Here is an 18,495-nt window from a genome sequence, read left to right on the forward strand (position 1 = left end):
ATCATCAGTGCATCATATGTTGTGCTGAAACAGACAAAGAAAGAGGAAACGGTGTTGAGAATGTACAGTCCCCAGTGGCCTAATGGGTAAGGCACTGGCCTAAGCCAGGGATTGTGGGTTCGAGTCCCATCTGGGTTGGATCGTGGTAATTTTTCCTGCTTATGCCTGAACCGAAGCATTATTTATATACCGACTTACAGTAGCGCAGGGAGCACGGTCGAAGGTTGAAGAGAGAAATAATAAAGTTAAGCGTAACTGGATCTGACTGGGAAATATGTGTTTGCGCGAGAGGTAATAGTGTATTTCGGACTTCTAAGTATCAAAATAATGAATGTTTGAACTGTAGTGTTATGTGGTAATTCCTTCAGTGATGTGTTTGTATAGCTGTCAAGGTTTCAGATTGCTATGTGTGACATTTTCATAATTTCATTGTAGTCGAGTGACATTTTCACGGCTATGAGTGACACTTTCTCATGATAACATCAAGCAATTTAGACGAGGTCAACATATTAATATCAGAAATGACACCCACTTGAGCAACAAGAAAGTAAGAAGTCACTGAACTAAAATACGCTAACGTTGGCAGCTGAAAACTGAGTAGAGTAGAGTTAGGCTGCATGACTGCACAGTTCTCAGACTCAGTACACTACGGACCAGGGGGAGCAGGCAGCTCAGAATGATTGAAGCATTAATGCTATTTATTAGTAGCAGCCATAGCAAGTTAGCAGAACAACTAAAACACAGATGCCATAGCAGCCTTCACCCACTCTGGGCATCCTGGATCCTCCTTGCTGTCGACAAATCAATCAAGTCAGGATGCAGAGGATCAGTGTGTACTCCAGGGACTTTGTGTCACAAATGGGACCAGGCCCACAACTGAAGAATGTGAGGCCCCAGCATCAAAATTACGTACCTCAGCTGTAATGCCTCCAAGCTGCAACACTAGTAGACGCATTGCTGCCCCACGTGCTCAATTCTTGCCTGTTCAGTACTGCATGCAGTGCAGTGAGTCTGACTCAATGCGCAGACGTCATCTGCAATGATAGCAGGTTCACCTCTCTAAGCTAAACTCTTCAGAGGCATGGTGCAGGCGTACTGATATGAGACCGTGACTGCAAGCCTCGTCAGCCGGCCTTTGCTTTTTGAGAGAACCATGGTACTACCGGCAGGAAAGGCAGCAGGTGAGTTGGCACAACTTTGCAAAATTAACTCTAAGAGCCCTTACATAGAAAACAAAGGCTTTAGGATTTGCATTTTACTTACTAATGTTATTTTAACATGTAGCACCAAAATCTACAGTCGGAAACCAAAATCCAGCTTGAAGTATGAGCTGTTAAAGAGTGCAGCAATTGGGAAACAGGCATGGACAGAAAACTGACCCCATTCAACAATATAATGTAAACAAATAACAACAGCTCTCTTTCTCAGTGCAGGCAGATAAAAATGCACTCCAAAAACTTCAGTACATCGTTTTTTGCATCCAATAACTGTCACGATGGAAGAACATGCGGAGGACGGAGGACGTGCTGTTTAACACCTTAGCTGCGTGTAAACATTTCTCCCCAGTGCTGCGCTGTCCATTAGAACTAGTGCTGAATGGACGTTCAATGGTCGTGCGCAGCACTGGGGAGGTAGCGCTGCTGACGACCATTGGCCGTCAGCAGCACTTAAGGGGTTAATGCACTCCATTTACTCTGCAAGCGTTAAAAAGACAATTTGACCATCGGATGTTCTCACACTTACTTGCGAGGAAGAGCACGGAATTTCGGTTAATGGGCTGACCGCCTGCCTCCTCAGAGGCAAGTGAAGTGGCTGCCTGTATCGGCCCCCGCGGTCCCTGGGGTTGGGTCATCTGATCAGTGATTTAAATTCACGGCCGTGGGCGGTGTGAGCAGGCTGTCACGCAACCTAGCCTGGCAGCCTCCCAAACTTTTAACTGCGGCCAGATTAGGACGACGTGACGTCACATCCCGTGGAACTAAAGACATTCTTTCACTGTGTCAATCCAGAGTCCTGGTGACGTCAGTCAGAACAATGCTGCTCCGCAGTGAGAATTTCGATTCCTTTATTAATAAAGAATTGTAGCAGCCAGCGAGTTATCAGCTATTAGCTCAGCCAGCCCCCCAAGCCTGCCGAGAATAGCGCACACGCAGCGGCGGCGCACTGCCAGCCAGATTTAATTTAGTGATAGCAGCGATCTAACAGCTCAACAGCCGAGGTAGGCGCTATTCCTAATATGCGTGACTTTGCATTTCAGTGCGGGGATGCGGACCACCACACTGAAATGTGTTAGTCTAACGCATGATGCGTGATACTTGGCACGCTTATTAAGCCTTCCGTGGCTTCGTTATTTAATTATTTGGCCGCTCATTGGCTCTACTGGTGGTGCTTCAGCCCCTTCCTGTGCCCGCTCCCGTTTCACTTCAGCCCCTTCCCGTGTCCGCCCCCGTTTCAGCCGACCCCGTCATCAGAAGCGAGAAAGATGGTGGTGCTTCAGCCCCTTCCTGTGCCCGCCCCCGTTTCAGCCGACCCCGTCATCAGAGGCTTGATGTATCAACCAGAGAGGCGCTTCTTCTTCAACTGAAACCCGGAGGCTGCATGACATCATTGAATATACAAACGAGAATGGGGTCAGGCGCCTGCGTTGTCCTTGTCGCAACCGCTCTGTGTGTGTGTGTGTGGGGCTCTGTGTGTGTGTGGGGCTCTGTGTGTGTGTGGGGCTCTGTGTGTGTGTGTGGGGCTCTGTGTGTGTGTGTGGGGCTCTGTGTGTGTGTGTGGGGCTCTGTGTGTGTGTGTGGGGCTCTGTGTGTGTGTGTGGGGCTCTGTGTGTGTGTGTGGGGCTCTGTGTGTGTGTGTGGGGCTCTGTGTGTGTGTGTGGGGCTCTGTGTGTGTGTGTGGGGCTCTGTGTGTGTGTGTGGGGCTCTGTGTGTGTGTGGGGCTCTGTGTGTGTGTGTGGGGCTCTGTGTGTGTGTGGGGCTCTGTGTGTGTGTGGGGCTCTGTGTGTGTGTGTGGGGCTCTGTGTGTGTGTGGGGCTCTGTGTGTGTGTGTGTGTGTGTGCATGTGGGGGGCTCTGTGTGTGTGTGGGGCCCTGTGTGTGTGTGTGTGGGCGGGGGGGCCCTGTGTGTGTGTGTGTGTGTGTGTGTGGGGCCCTGTGTGTGTGTGTGGGGGGGCCCTGTGTGTGTGGGGGGGGGGCCCTGTGTGTGTGTGGGGGGCTCTGTGTGTGTGGGGGGGCTCTGTGTGTGTGGGGGGGCTCTGTGTGTGTGGGGGGGCTCTGTGCGTGGGGGGGCTCTGTGCGTGGGGGGGGCTCTGTGCGTGTGGGGGGGGCTCTGTGCGTGTGGGGGGGGCTCTGTGCGTGTGGGGGGGGCTCTGTGCGTGTGGGGGGGGGCTCTGTGCGTGTGGGGGGGCTCAGTGTGTGTGGGGGGGCTCAGTGTGTGTGGGGGGCTCAGTGTGTGTGGCTCGTGTGTGTGTGTGTGTGGCTCGCTGTGTGTGTGTGTGTGTGTGGGGGGGGGGGGGCTCGCTGTGTGTGTGTGTGTGTGTGGGGCTGTGTGTGTGGGGCTCTGTGTGTGTGGCTTTCTGTGTTGGTGGCTCTGTGTCCGCGAATACTCTCTACTACTCTCTAATGCTCACCTATTGCAAATGACAATACCATTTATTTATGTTTTTTTTAAAAATGAAAAAAAATGTCATGAGCAATGCCAATAGCTCTACCATTGCAATGTAAATGCTTGTTTTAGACAAGCAGATGAGAGTGGACTAAGGGCTAATATCACAAACCAATCCTAGAAAGAAAACACAGAGCCTCCTGGTTTGAGATATGAATAAATGTGAGAGATAGTGTGCAGAGTGGGATCCCACTTAAAACAGAGGAATGCAAAAATAGCAATACTACGTGAAAAATCCTTACTAAAGGAAAACCACAAAGTGGGTAAGAAAAGAAGGAGGTGCTGCGCGCAGCTTGGCATTTTCTATTAAATCAAACAGGTACTGATCAGGGAGACAAAAGGGTTTCTCCTGTTCAGAATACTTGTAAACACAGAGGGAAGACAGGTAATTAGTGTGGTGAAATTCAATGGAAGACAAGACTGCTCTAGATAATGTGCATGCCCACATCAACAATTTCAATTTCTCCCCATACATTACATCAATTTGCAGCCAATATACAGGTGACATCATTATGGGAACGGTGGGAGATTTCAATTTAGTAGTAGATCATTCATAATTCTGATAGATCTATATTCCCCAGGCCCAGTTACACTTCACGATGATGAAAGAAATAATGATGTTCCAGAACATATGGCGAGGCGGAGACACCAAGAAGAACGTTAGTGTACTTGTCTCGCCAGAAGACTTCACTGCAGGGCTATCTCCAGTTAGAGACTGATATAAGCAAAACCCTCTTCGAAGACGACGATACTAGTCTCGGGGCATGTGTTGCATATTGAAGCCTTTACGCATTCCGCAGCTCTAGAACCTCAAAGATAACAAATTATTTGGAGCACATTACACTACACTGGATTGAGAGCCCTCAGCGGCAATTCGTAGAAATGCCCATCACCGTCTGCGAGAATACGACTGCGATCTCCAGTCTCCCTACTTGCAAGGACCATGATAGCAACAGGTTGCCCTCCGAATTTGACAAAGTTTACGCTGCTATTCTGGCCCCTGCTCCAAATATACAAAAGAAGATGCCGGACAGTCTGAATAAATACAAACGAATGCACACCTAGTATCAATAATTGCTAGGTGGACAACCCATTAGTGATTGGTCACTTGTATTTTATGAAAAAGTTTTTTGAAAAGTTTTTGGCATCAAAAGATACACACCTCATTCACAGTGATACACAAATGCATTGAAACCAAAACACAGTACATAACATTACAATATACACGTAAAATAATTGTGATTACAGTGAACAACTGTGCTATGCCTCAAAATATATTGTTGTGCTGAGGCACCAATCCTAAATTGCAAATGAACAAGTGGACAAGGAAATGAAATACTAGCCTACTTGTTTCCACCACCACTAGATACGTGTTACTTTTAACATATGGTACAACAACATAGGAACACACAAAAAACTAAGCAGACATGTAGAATTTGTGCGAATTCTGTTCCTATTGTGCCCTAATATTTGCGGTATCTGGGTGGAGCAGGACGCCGACGCGTTTCGAACCCATGGAATCAGTAGAGGGTTCTCCTCAGGACAAGGATTGGGGGTCGTTGTTGCTTAAACTTGGAATGTCAGGAAACTCTCTGTGGGTTAGCCTTGGTGAATACAACCCTACAATGGTAGCGCTACCATTTCCAGTGCAGCTTGGGCGTGCTGATGCGAAGTCCGATTGAATCGCTGAAAACTTTCCGAACTACAGCGGCGGCTGCCGCTCGAGTTCGTATATTCCTACAAGAGTCTACCTAACAAGGCATAACCTTCATTATTCCTGACTTCCCGCACATCGGCACCCCCGTTTACCATGTAGGGTTGTATTCACCAAGGCTAACCCACAGAGAGTTTCCTGACATTCCAAGTTTAAGCAACAACGACCCCCAATCCTTGTCCTGAGGAGAACCCTCTACTGATTCCATGGGTTCGAAACGCGTCGGCGTCCTGCTCCACCCAGATACCGCAAATATTAGGGCACAATAGGAACAGAATTCGCACAAATTCTACATGTCTGCTTAGTTTTTTGTGTGTTCCTATGTTGTTGTACCATATGTTAAAAGTAACACGTATCTAGTGGTGGTGGAAACAAGTAGGCTAGTATTTCATTTCCTTGTCCACTTGTTCATTTGCAATTTAGGATTGGTGCCTCAGCACAACAATATATTTTGAGGCATAGCACAGTTGTTCACTGTAATCACAATTATTTTACGTGTATATTGTAATGTTATGTACTGTGTTTTGGTTTCAATGCATTTGTGTATCACTGTGAATGAGGTGTGTATCTTTTGATGCCAAAAACTTTTCAAAAAACTTTTTCATAAAATACAAGTGACCAATCACTAATGGGTTGTCCACCTAGCAATTATTGATACTAGGTGTGCATTCGTTTGTATTTATTCAGACTGTCCGGCATCTTCTGGTGTTTGCTTCCTAAGAGTGGTCCAAGCCGGTCAGAGACAGGACCCAGCCTTTCCCTCTTCCTTCCAAATATACAAAAGGCATTGCAGCTGGGAGTCCTTTTCCGGTCCCTCCAGGAGTCTTGATTAATCACTCTCCTGAAGCCATGTAACATGTCATCTCAAAGATTTATATTGTCCACTCTAATAAATACAGATGTGAAAATATTGGCAAAACGTACGGTTTATTCTAGGAAGGTCAATGCCACACACTTACTGCACCAGCCCACGTGCAAAGCTGGGTCTGTCTTTTTAGATGCCATAGAAGCTGTTGACTCCTTGGAGTGGGGTTAATTTCACGGTGCTGGCCAAGATGAGACTCCCGGGAGTGTTTCTAAACTTTATACGATTGCTGTACTCTGGACCAACTATCAGAATACGCTTAAATGGGCTGCCCTCTAATACCTTCCATATTGAAAGAGGCACAGGGGTGGGATGCCCCCTCTCTCATCTGCACTATGCCTAGCCTCAGAACGCCTAGCATATGCAGTCAACTACAGGGCCACCGTGGGCTCACATTTTCAGCAAAAACTGTTTCACTTTATGTAGATTTATCCTTTATCCATGCGACCCAGCCTGGAAACTCAGTCCAGTCATTAGAGAATTCATGCACTTTAAACAAATACCTGGCATTACATTAAACAGCAACAATCCACTATTTTCCTGTCGACATTCATGAGGGACTTAAACGTTCCCTTGCTGTGGACCTCCACGTCCATGAAGTACCAGGGAATCTGGGTTAGCATAGATAAAATTGCGGTACGTCTTGAAAATTAAGGAATGGCCAAGTCCAAAATAGAAGACCAAGTCCATAAATGGAAAAATCTACTATTATCCCCGATTGGCAGGATAGCCCTTATAAAGATGGTTATGCACCTGACGGGGCTGGTAAGCAGCCCTGCATCCATTGGGAAGTGCTGACTCTGCCTCTTGATCAAAGGGGGATAGCAGCATCAGATTTTGAACTCTACTATTACTACGCCCAAGAGCACTTCACACACTTCTGACTACGCCCACCTCCATGTACGGCTCAGCTGGCAATAGAACATGACATTGCACATACCATTACATTATCCTCTTTAACTGGCTCGGTTCTCCACGGCCCCTTGCTAAAATCTACTCAGTCTCCTGTATAAAACCAGCATGGGAGGGACTCCGACAACGCTTGGCCTACCCCATTCTGTATCCACTAACAGGTAACTAGCCGCAGTCTACAAATTCACATAACATTCTATGCGCTCAAGAGTAACCTATAACTCATTTCCCTGTGGCGACCTTACAGAAGAGAAGGTTGTTTTACAGACCTTGCGAGGTTGGCAAGTCACCCAGCTGGCTGACATCTTCCGGGGGGAACTTTCTTAGACTATGTCACTATCTGCCCAGGTCAACTTCGATGCGCTTACTAGCTTAGGGTGCTGTGCAGTAGATAAATATCCTACATTTCCTCAACAGCCTCCTAGTTCTAAGACCCTTGCGCTGCTATGTACGGCCCTCACTTCTAGGCATCTGGTGATCAAGCTGAATACCACTATGCAATCTGAGGCCGCATCATACTCCCCCAGGCTAAAACACAATGGGATGCAGATTTGGCAGCAACAATATCAGATAAAAAGAGGATTTACTGGTATAGACAGATAGTGTAGCTCTCCCCTAATGTCCAACTCCTATTACTGCACTTCACATTCCTAAGCCCCTTTCAACCGAAGCTGACGGCAGATTCCCACTGCACAGATGCAATTTCCCAGTAGCTGACTTTCCCCACATGGTTTGGCACTGGCTGTGCATTTACGCATTCTAGGAAGAAGAGTTCCATAAATTATCAGATACGGTGCGATCCACTATTACACTCCCCCCGAAAATGGCCCTATTGGGCTGCACCATATATGTAGAGCAGAGAATCAATTGGTTTCTCTCCTTCACCCTTCTTTTGGCCAAACAATGTGTGGCTGTGTGTGGGCAGAGATTTTTCTCCTACTGTCAAACTGTGGTTCAAAAATATTATATACTGTAATGAGCAGTTGGAAATCTACTACTTCACGATCCCGCAAGCACTACGTCCGTGCAAGATGTGGGGCCCCTTGTAGGCCTACTTACTTGCCCATGAGGTGATACAATAGGGCTCATTGCTAGACCACTGCATAGACTGTATGGGCAAGGAAATCGAAATTGACCCCCGTGTTGCTTGAGAAGACTACTGTAGCTGCATGCACATATTCCCTGGACTGTCACGAGGATATGTGGCTGTAACTTGCTTGAATGCGGTAACCTAATGTATTTCCAGTGGTGCGTGTGCAGATAGAAGTGGGAGCCTTGTGTTATGGGCCATTCGGGCCGACACGTGCTGGACTGTGATCTGTTCCGATCACCGTTTCATATCAATGTACATTGGGCACTCTTGCTGACCGGCTGTATTTTGTTTTGATGCAAAACTTAATTAAACAATAAAAAAAAAAAGAAATACGTATTTTAAATGAGAACTGCATCAAGGATGCATCACATGTCCCGCAGAGAATGCATGTTATTTGCAGAACATTTTCACTGCTTCAGGGAAGGTGAATAAGTTGGTAAAACAATCATAGCTCACACACCATTGCTATGTATAGAAACATGTGGTAAACCCCAGGATTATCACCAAACATTTTGAGAACCGAGTAAATACTCTTGTTTGTGTGTATATGGGTCTGTGTCCTAGATCCTTGATTTTATATGGATGTTTTATGTAGTGGTGTATTTCAATTTTGTCTTTTACGGTTGCAGCCCTGATGAAGCCTTTGTAAGGCGAAATGTGTTGGCTGCGTGAAGAAAATTTAAAAAAAGAAGATCTACCACGTTGACGAGGACCTAGGAGTTTTGATTCATGCCAATTACGAATCCATATTCAACTGTATTTGTTGTCTCTCTTTCTGTATAAATAGTTAATTGTACGGTCAATACACAGCAGGCCATTAGAGGTGGGCAACTTTGTAGCTTTGATAAAGTGGTGCGGCTTTTTGACACAAACATGCCTATTTCACCACTAATTCTTGACAATTTCGACTCCAACAATCTAATCTCTTTCAGCTCCAGGAAGCTACTTCTTCACAAATTTTAGTTTCAGGACATTGGATCTTGAACATTGGACCTTCATCATCATATTCATACTAATCCAACCAGGCTACAGGATAACATCCCCCAACAGCAACAACTGTCCATAGAGCAAAAACAAATAAAAAAAAAAGAAGAGGAATGCCATTGGGATGGCTGGGTCAAGAGTTAAATGATGCTTTACAAAAAAAGAAGAAAAAAAATTATTAGCTTTGTCATTTACAATGCCATTAGTTATAACTTTCGCAAATGTGACACCTATAGCATTTGTAATGAAACATGTTTTGTATTTACGTGACTTAGATGTATTGATATCACAAGTAACAATGGCTTTTAATTTTTTAAAATAATTAATACTTAAATAATGTATTTAATTTGTAATGTCAATAGCTTAAACTTTTGTAAATAACTTTTGTGAAGATTATGTTCAGTGTTTTTTATTGTGACGAAAATCCAAGAACAGAAGTGAAATATTAACATCTTTTTGTGATTTGTAAAAAAGCTTGAAAGCTTGAAAACAGCTTGAAACATTGAAATAACATATTTGAACCAGTGATGCTGTGGTAGTGCTGAGTGTTGCTGTGGTTGCGCTAAGTGATGCTGTGGTTACGCTGAGTGATGCTGTGGTTGCGCTGAGTGGTGCTGTGGTTGCGCTGAGTGGTGCTGTGGTTGCGCTGAGTGGTGCTGTGGTTACGCTGAGTGGTGCTGTGGTGGTGCTGAGTGATGGTGGAGCCGAGTGATAATGTGGTGGTGCTGAGTGATGCTGGGGTGGCGCTGAGTGATGATGTGGTGATGCTGAGTGGTGCTATGGTGGTGCTGAGTGATGATGTGGTGATGGTGATTGGTGCTGAGTGATGCTGTGGTGTTGCTGAATGATGCTGTGGTGGTACAGAGTGGTGCTGTGGTGGTGCAGAGTGGTGCTGTGGTGGTGCTGCAGAGTGGTGCTGTGGTGGTGCAGTGGTGGTGCAGAGTGGTGCAGAGTGGTGCAGTGGTGGTGCAGAGTGGTGCAGTGGTGGTGTGGTGGTGCAGAGTGGTGCTGTGGTGGTGCAGAGTGGTGCTGTGGTGGTGCAGAGTGGTGCTGTGGTGGTGCAGAGTGGTGCTGTGGTGGTGCAGAGTGGTGCTGTGGTGGTGCAGAGTGGTGCTGCAGAGTGGTGCTGTGGTGGTGCAGAGTGGTGCTGCAGAGTGGTGCTGCAGAGTGGTGCTGCAGAGTGGTGCTGCAGAGTGGTGCTGTGGTGGTGCTGTGGTGGTGCAGAGTGGTGCAGTGGTGGTGAAGAGTGGTGCAGTGGTGGTGCAGAGTGGTGCTGTGGTGGTGCAGAGTGGTGCTGCAGAGTGGTGCTGTGGTGGTGCTGTGGTGGTGCAGAGTGGTGCTGTGGTGGTGCAGAGTGGTGCTGAGTGGTGCTGTGGTGGTGCAGAGTGGTGCTGTGGTGGTGCAGAGTGGTGCTGTGGTGGTGCAGAGTGGTGCTGTGGTGGTGCAGAGTGGTGCTGTGGTGGTGCAGAGTGGTGCAGTGGTGGTGCAGTGTGGTGCAGTGTGGTGGCGCAGTGTGGTGCTGTGGTGGCGCTGAGTGGTGCTGTGGTGGTGCTGTGGTGGTGCTGTGGTGGTGCCGAGTGGTGCCGTGTGGTGGTGCCGAGTGGTGGTGCCGAGTGGTGGTGCTGAGTGATGCTGTGGTGGTGCCGAGTGGTGCTGTGGTGGTGCCGAGTGGTGCTGTGGTGGTGCAGAGTGGTGCTGTGGTGGTGCAGAGTGGTGCTGTGGTGGTGCAGAGTGGTGCTGCCGAGTGGTGCTGTGGTGGTGCCGAGTGGTGCTGTGGTGGTGCCGAGTGGTGCTGTGGTGGTGCCGAGTGGTGCTGAGTGATGCTGTGGTGGTGCTGAGTGATGCTGTGGTGGTGCTGAGTGATGCTGTGGTGGTGCTGAGTGATGCTGTGGTGGTGCTGAGTGATGCTGTGGTGGTGCTGAGTGGGAGATGGGGAGAGGGAGAAAAAGGAGAGCAGGGAGAGGGAGAGGGTAAAAAGAGGAAGAGAGGAGAGAGAGAGGAAGAGAGGAGAGAGAGGGGGAGAGAGGAGAGAGGAGAGAGAGAGGGGGAGAGAGGAGAGAGGAGAGGGAAGAGAGGGAAAGGGAGAGAGGGAGAGGGAAGTGAGAGAAAGGGAGAGAGGGTAGAGGGAGAGAAAGAAGAGAGGGGGAGGACAAGAGCGAAGGACGGAGGGGAGAGAGAGGGGAGGGAGAGAGAGAGGAGAGCAGGGGGAGAGGGAGAAAAAGGAGAGCAGGGGGGAGGTAAAGAGAAGGAGAGCAGGGGGAAGGTAAAGAGAGGGAGAGAGGGGAGAGAGGAGAGAGAGGGGGAGAGGGGAGAGAGGAGAGAGAGGGAGAGAGGGGAGAGAGGAGAGAGAGGAGAGAGAGGGGGAGAGGGTGAGAGAGGAGAGAGGGAAAGGGAGAGAGGTAGACGGAGAGAGGGAGAGAGAGAGAGAGTGAGGGGAGGGAGAGAGAGGGAGGACGAGAGGGAAGGAGGGAGAGGAGAGGGATTGAGAGAGAGGAGAGCAGAGAGAGGGATAGAGGAGGAGAGAGTGATAACCATGTTATCGACTCCAGCACCATGAAATACCAGGAAGGCACGTTTGGTTTAGGAGCTTGATGCATAATAAAAAAAAAAAAATCACAGACGCATTACTCCACTTTAAGGAAGCAACACGTCCAACATTATGTAATTGCCCCTCTGTCAAGCAGAGGACTGGAGTTAAGATGTCCCTGAAATAGGCCATACACCAAGTGAAAAAGTGGCCTAGATCGTGAAAAAGTGGGATCCCTGGTCAACGTAGCATGTAATCGACCTCAGCAGCATGAAATCTTGAAGTGCAGGTTTGTGAATGTTCGGCTAAATGGCTCCTATGTTTTTTTACAATTATGTACACCCACCACGGTTCGCTTTAAAAGTACACTCGATATCGGAAGGAAGAAAGGCTGCTTGGACTCACCATGAAAAGAAGTGTCCAAATGCTGGGGAAGCTGTAGCGAAAACGAAACTAGTTTAAAAGAGCACAAGAGAAAGTTATCTGCGGATGGGGAGGCCTTGGGCAGCAACAGCAGGGTTGTGAGGGGGAGGAGAAATGCGAGTAAGGCTGTGGGCGGGGAGAGAGGGGAGGGCGAGAGGGAGAGAGAGAGAGAGGAGAGAGAGCAGGCAGAGGGGGAGATGGGGAGAGGGAGAAACAACACCTCCTCGGTGTTACAGACAGCCTTACAGGTCATATCACACGCCATAAGGACCTACGGTGCAGGCGGACCGAGGTGAAGTGAAGCTCACATTAAATGCACAGCCCATACATTCCATGAGTCACGCGACGTCAATGCCTCGAGCCGACGACGACAAGCAGAGTGGCAAACTATGTTATACGTAAGTCACAACGCATGACTCTTAAAATTTAGTTGAATTGTGTTCTTACCACTCCCTTTGGAGGCCGTGGGCAGCAACAGCAGGGGTGGGAGGGGGAGGAGAAATGAGAGTAAGGCTGTGGGCGGGGAGAGAGAGGGGAGGGAGAAAGGGAGGTGCAGGCGGACCGAAGTGAAGCTCACATTAAATGCACAGCCCATACATTCCATGAGTCACGCGATGTCAATGCCTCGAGCTGACAACGACAAGCAGAGTGGCAAACTATGTTATACGTAAGTCACAATGCATGACTCTTAAAATTTAGTTGAATTGTGTTCTTACCACTCCCTTTGTGATCACCCAAACTAGGGGAAAATGGTAGTGCCAGAGGTACAACGAGACAGGAGAAACGCGAAAAGGAGGCCGTGGGCAGCAACAGCAGGGGTGGGAGGGGGAGGAGAAATGCGAGTAAGGCTGTGGGCGGGGAGAGAGAGGGGAGGGAGAGAGGGAGGTGCAGGCGGACCAGAGTGAAGTGAAGCTCACATTAAATGCACAGCCCATACATTCCATGAGTCACGCAACGTCAATGCCTCGAGCTGACAACGACAAGCAGAGTGGAAAGGCTTTATACACTTATAATCGGGGATGAAAAAGTAAGGTCAAGGTATGACTTACTTATGCTAGACAAGTTGGGCGGCACAACAGGGACAAAAAAAAACGCGGCCGCGAAATGAAAGCCTTTGATGCAGCAAGGGGGCGGAGCGGATACCTTTGAAGAGCTGCTGGAGGCACCACGCTGGGGAACAGATGGCTGGCTTTGATGTGCACGTGCTTTTAAGGTCAATGCGCTTGCGCATTGAGCTTGCTTTTCACGGGCACAGCATCAAATCGCCTGTTTGGTTAAGCTTCTGGTTAAGCCCCTATATTCTCGCAAGCGCATTGACAGGAGAGACCTAAAAACAGCTGCTCTAAAAACTACAAGGTCTGAAGTACTACGAGACCATTCCATTCTTAGCAGTACTGAAAGTCAGTGCAAAGTTCAACATAATATTAGCAGCACCAAATGTCCTGTCAGTAACCGTGGACAAGTAATCCGCTACACAAATTATAGAAAAATCCAACCCATTAAAAAGGCTAAAACCCTAATGTAATGCATCAATGAAGCTCACTGTCTTCAAGTAACTTTGTAACTGCCTGAAGATCTCCCACACCAGCATTTTGCCCAATAATGGAAGGATAATGGGGAGATGGTTCTTGGCAGGCAGAAGGACAGCTTAAACAACCACCAACAGGAGCCAGAGCAGACAACCGTCCACGCAGGGCTCCGTGTCTTCATCTAGAATTCTTCCTCACATTCTCCTCTGACATATATGCATTCTAATAATGACATACTTGAGAATACAACATACAGTAAGACTGGGGGTTTTAAACTAAAATGTTGCCCCCCTCCTCTGTATTTTTAAATACGAGAATCCTAAAAGCCTTTGTACTACACAATGAAATGAAGGTAAAACATGTTTTCTTACTGTTATAATGTACCCCTTCCGGACTCTGACAAACTTTGAGCACCTATTCTTGACCATCAGTGTGAATAGCAGTTCCGAGCAACTCCACCCCCACCAGGAAGCGTGATTTAGTAAGAAGCGCCCCTCGCCAAGACCTCCATCGGCCTCCCTCTGTGCAGTAGAGATGTTAAGTTTATATGTAAGGTTTTTAGGTCGAGCTGGAAAAGCATGCGAAGCATGCGTCCAAGCTCGACAACTAATGTTGCCGAGTTCTGGGAATGTGAGACACGAGTCGGCCACGCGCTTTTTGTGTCTCAGATTTGTCCTTGTGAGCGCGCTTTTGCTGCTGGCTGCTTGCTGTATGGGCGCGTTTTCGGTTACGCAAACATAGCCACACTCACGCATGCGCACACATACACCCACGAAGGCACAATGCATCAGGACGCACGCACAGCCCCTCATATACACACGCACAGCCACACATATACATACACACGCGCACACACAGCTACACCCACACACGCGCACACACCCCCCACTCCCCACTCACCGGGCTCTTCTTGCTTCCTCGTACCCTTATGCCATTCCTGCTCTCTCCCGAGAACCGCATCACTCCCGGAATCCCTGCTTTCTTCTCTTGGAATCCCTGCTTGCTTGTGGGCTCCCTCTGCCTCCAAGGTGCCGCGCTCCGGACGAGCTACGTCACCGCTACCCTGCTACAGAGGCGGGGAATCTGCCGGAACTTCGCAGGCTCCTGCCTATCGAAGTAGAGCCCGCCTCTCTTGCCTGCGTTCCACGCCTCGGAAGTTTGGCATCCTGGTCCCAAGCTCGCCGACCCTGGTTCTTTAAAGTGTGCTGTCTGCTGATATTAATACTAGGACACGGAGAGCAATGATAGCCTTTCGTGTTTCTTAGATGTAGTGTCTACAACTTATACTCCAACATGTACGTTTTCGGAGTTAATGTACGGGCTAGTTTCCTTAGTACAGAATTAGTGTACAGAAAAGCTAGAGCCTCCAGAGCTGACTCCTGAGTAGTTTGTCACGCAATCTTTTGGACGTCCATTCGGTTTTACTTATATCAAATTTTGGTGCCCATGCGCAGGCATTCACCTGCTACTCGCCTCCAGACCACAAATTGGGCTGTGGCAGAATGAAAGCAAATGTTCAGTGGTAGAACGAGTTTGCTGATATCTATTCATTCAGTCAGCACTTCAGCTCCTTTCAGTCTGACTGAAAGACGAATCGTATTGTTGTGGGAACAGAGAAATAAATGCAGCATTTTGCGAAGCACGAGTGTTCGTTTTGCATGTTGACATATTGTATGAGACCTCTGTCGCAACATAGTTCTCAGTGTATTGTGACGCTCACAACTGATTCCGCAGGAAGGGGAAACATCCCTTTGCAAATCACTTTCTTTATCGCTTTGTTGCGAGAGAGAGGATGGGACTAGACGGACATTCCGGCTTTTGAGCAAGGGAACCAAGTCTCGGCGTTGGTTCAACATCCTGTGATTCTGGGCAAATCACTTAATCTCCATGTGCCTCAGCAAAAATGAATGTGTCCTCGTCTGGTATAACCGGTACTCTAGTAAAAATCTCCAGTACGTCCCGCAATGTAAAATTGCAAAATTTAAATAAAGTGCAGCAAAGATGTGCTTCCTCGCACCAGAAAGGGGCAGTTGAGTTTCTAAAAAGCACGTGCCCTGCGTGCCAAACTGTGAAAATCCGCCAGCGACAGAATGAGGCCATTCGTCTGCCCACACATGAGAGCGGCACAAGACAGCGACTTGCCCACAGTCTTCGATATGAGGAAATGCGGCACCAGTTAGATTTACAGCCCACGGTATCCATCCCAAGGAAGGCAACTTGTTTGTTTTAGTGTGACAGCGCCTCCGAAAATAACAGCACCTGCCTGTTTCTCACTTTACGAACATGACAGAGTGCCAGACTCTTAGTTGTTATGTAATTCTTCTTCCTGCTAGCCCTAACACACACAATCCCATCTTCTAAAACACACAGAACACACTCGCCCCGCCGGTCGTCTCTGCGCAGTCACGAGGGGTACACCTACAATCGGGAGAGTGGCGCAGAAATGATGCAAAGACTCCTAACACAAGTCTGGAAAAGGGCACTTATTGCATTCGTTGGCTGCCCCCCCCCCCTATTACCCCCTCTCCCCCCCCCCATCCCGCCCTCCCCCTGACAATGCCTTTTATTTATGTTTTTATAATGAAAACAAAAATAAAAGGCATTGCTATTTGAAACGCCAAAAGCTCAAACTCGCGTAAATGCGAGACCTATTGCATTGCAAATGCTTGTTTTTCTAGTTCTTTCACATTGCAATTTGTAACTTTTACTTCTGTAGTTTCAAAAATGTATGCAGCCTCAGAGTGCAAAGAAAAATAGCTGCCACCAATGTCAAAGGAAATGGAATAGCCCGAGCATGCTCAGCGTTGAACTCTAGTGCAGATCAGCAATGTGCCCGCTCTCACCTGAGTACAGGGGCGGGCGTTGGTTCATTGCGTTCCCCAGGATGATAGAACACCAGCCCATGAAGCCGCACCACACCGAATTCCTATTCACTATGCCCGGCGGGGGCAACCGCTTCGCCTCGTCCGCCGCCATCCCCACCGAAGCGGAAGCGTTCAACCTCGGATGAAGGACAGCACCAGGGAGCCGCAAGGGCGATGCACTGCGTGCTTCCCCCAAAGCCGTCCGGCAACCCAACTTCCGCTGTGCATGTAGCAACGGCAAAGCCCTTTGACAGCCGCGAGAGAAACGGAGAGAAAGAGGCGGCCATCTTGGAACATCAATGTTTTCATTAATTTTTAAGACATTCCTACCGGGCTATGCGGCGCTATACTGAGAGTGATTTTATTTTAGTTACGATACACTTTCTGATGGTTGAAAATGGTGTTTTCAATATGCTTTCTTTATACATTTTATAATTAGTTGGTAAGCACACTGGCAAACCCTTGAAGACACTAGTCCTACATCACGTGACAAATATTCAAATTGTGCTAAATATTTTTTAGTGAGCTGAAGCTTTAATCTAGACTAGAGTCCAAAGCGTTTAAAATCCCGACCCTGTTTTTAGAACGACAAACATTCACAATCCACCTACATTTAGGACATGATACGTGGCTCATATAACTAAAGAATTGTGTGGTAGTGGATTGTCATTTGCAGACCGCACATTTTCTATTAATCCATACATGCCAATAGCACAGATTCAGACAAAACACCCAATTTTTAAGCAAAAAATCATCCATCCCAATAGATCCGATTCAGATGGGAGACTCCTGATATTTTAAGCCAAAAATCGCCTTTTAGGTCGAACCTGGGCAGCGCAAGCGCGGTTGCGAGGCGCGGAGTATGGAATTGACTCGCCGCCCACTCTCCGCCCATATTTGTCATTGGCTTTTGTCACATGTCCTTTGCAAAACACTGGCTTCCAAGTCGTTATTAGGCTAGTTAGTCCCTCCTTAGTACCACCTTGTCTGCATTTGTAACCTCCCATGGCGACTGGCCCTTTTACTTCGGTTGTTACACAGCGAGTCTTATTTAGTCTCCAAGCACTATTTTCTTTAAAGAGTTTCTCCTACGGCAAGCACAACATGCTTTCCTGCAGCATTCAGCGCTCCATGCGGCTTTCATTTTCAAGCAGCCGGGACAATGGCGGCTGCTTCTTTGCAGTGAAATAGGTCTCGCATTTAGGAGAGTTTGAGCTATTGCCATTGTAAAAGAAAATAGCTTAAACTCTCGTAAATGCTAGACCTATTGCATTGCAAATGCTTGTTTTGGTTGTCTCTCGTCTGAAACATACATGCCAATAGACTGGAGTCAGGCAGGAGACTCACAATTTTTTAAGCCACAAATGGTTTTATTTTGGCTGTCTCCTGCCTGAAATCCTCTCTGCGATAGAAGTAGATGGGGGAAAAGCATTCTCCCGATAATTTTTTTGAAATCTCTCACTTTGCTGTTTTAAAATGTTGGCATGTTTGCTGAAATTGCCTCTGCTTCTATAGAAGTCAATGAGGGGATTTATATTTTACTGATTATTTTTGTAAAATCTAAATAGCATACAAATGATAATGTGTTCAAACAGAGTTTCTGTGTATATTTATCATTTGTGCATTGCTAAGTAAAATGTCTTGATTTGTTTTGTTCCTATTAAAATCTGTTTCCAGCACACTTCAGAATTACAAAAATATGTGCTGCGTTTTTGCTTTCCCAACTGCTGAGTTAATACAGATCATTTACAGGTATTTATATTTGGTATGTGTTGCAAAAAAAACAACAATGTGCATACAGCCTTTCCTTTCACTTTAAAAAGTCCTCTCACTTTGCAAAATGAGAAAGAAATGTAAACACCAATCCCCCATGTTAAAAGGTTAAGTAGCAATTTGTCAGAAGTCATATCCTGACATTTGCC

The 18,495-nt window shown here is 47.5% G+C and overlaps 1 protein-coding gene across 1 annotated transcript in view; it reads right to left on the reverse strand.

Annotated features, from left to right (window-relative positions):
- Positions 1-16,790, reverse strand: part of NDUFC2 (NADH:ubiquinone oxidoreductase subunit C2) — a 45,346-nt gene extending 28,556 nt beyond the window's left edge. Inside the window, exon 1 of the mRNA XM_086933904.1 lies at positions 16,553-16,790. Coding sequence (XP_086790030.1) covers positions 16,553-16,685 — 133 coding nt within the window. The 5' untranslated portion in view covers positions 16,686-16,790. The remainder of the gene's footprint in view (positions 1-16,552) is intronic.
- Between the last annotated feature and the right edge of the window lie 1,705 nt (positions 16,791-18,495).

The sequence above is a fragment of the Lissotriton vulgaris genome, chromosome 8 (genome assembly GCF_964263255.1).
Source record: "Lissotriton vulgaris chromosome 8, aLisVul1.2, whole genome shotgun sequence".
Taxonomy (NCBI): domain Eukaryota; kingdom Metazoa; phylum Chordata; class Amphibia; order Caudata; family Salamandridae; genus Lissotriton; species Lissotriton vulgaris.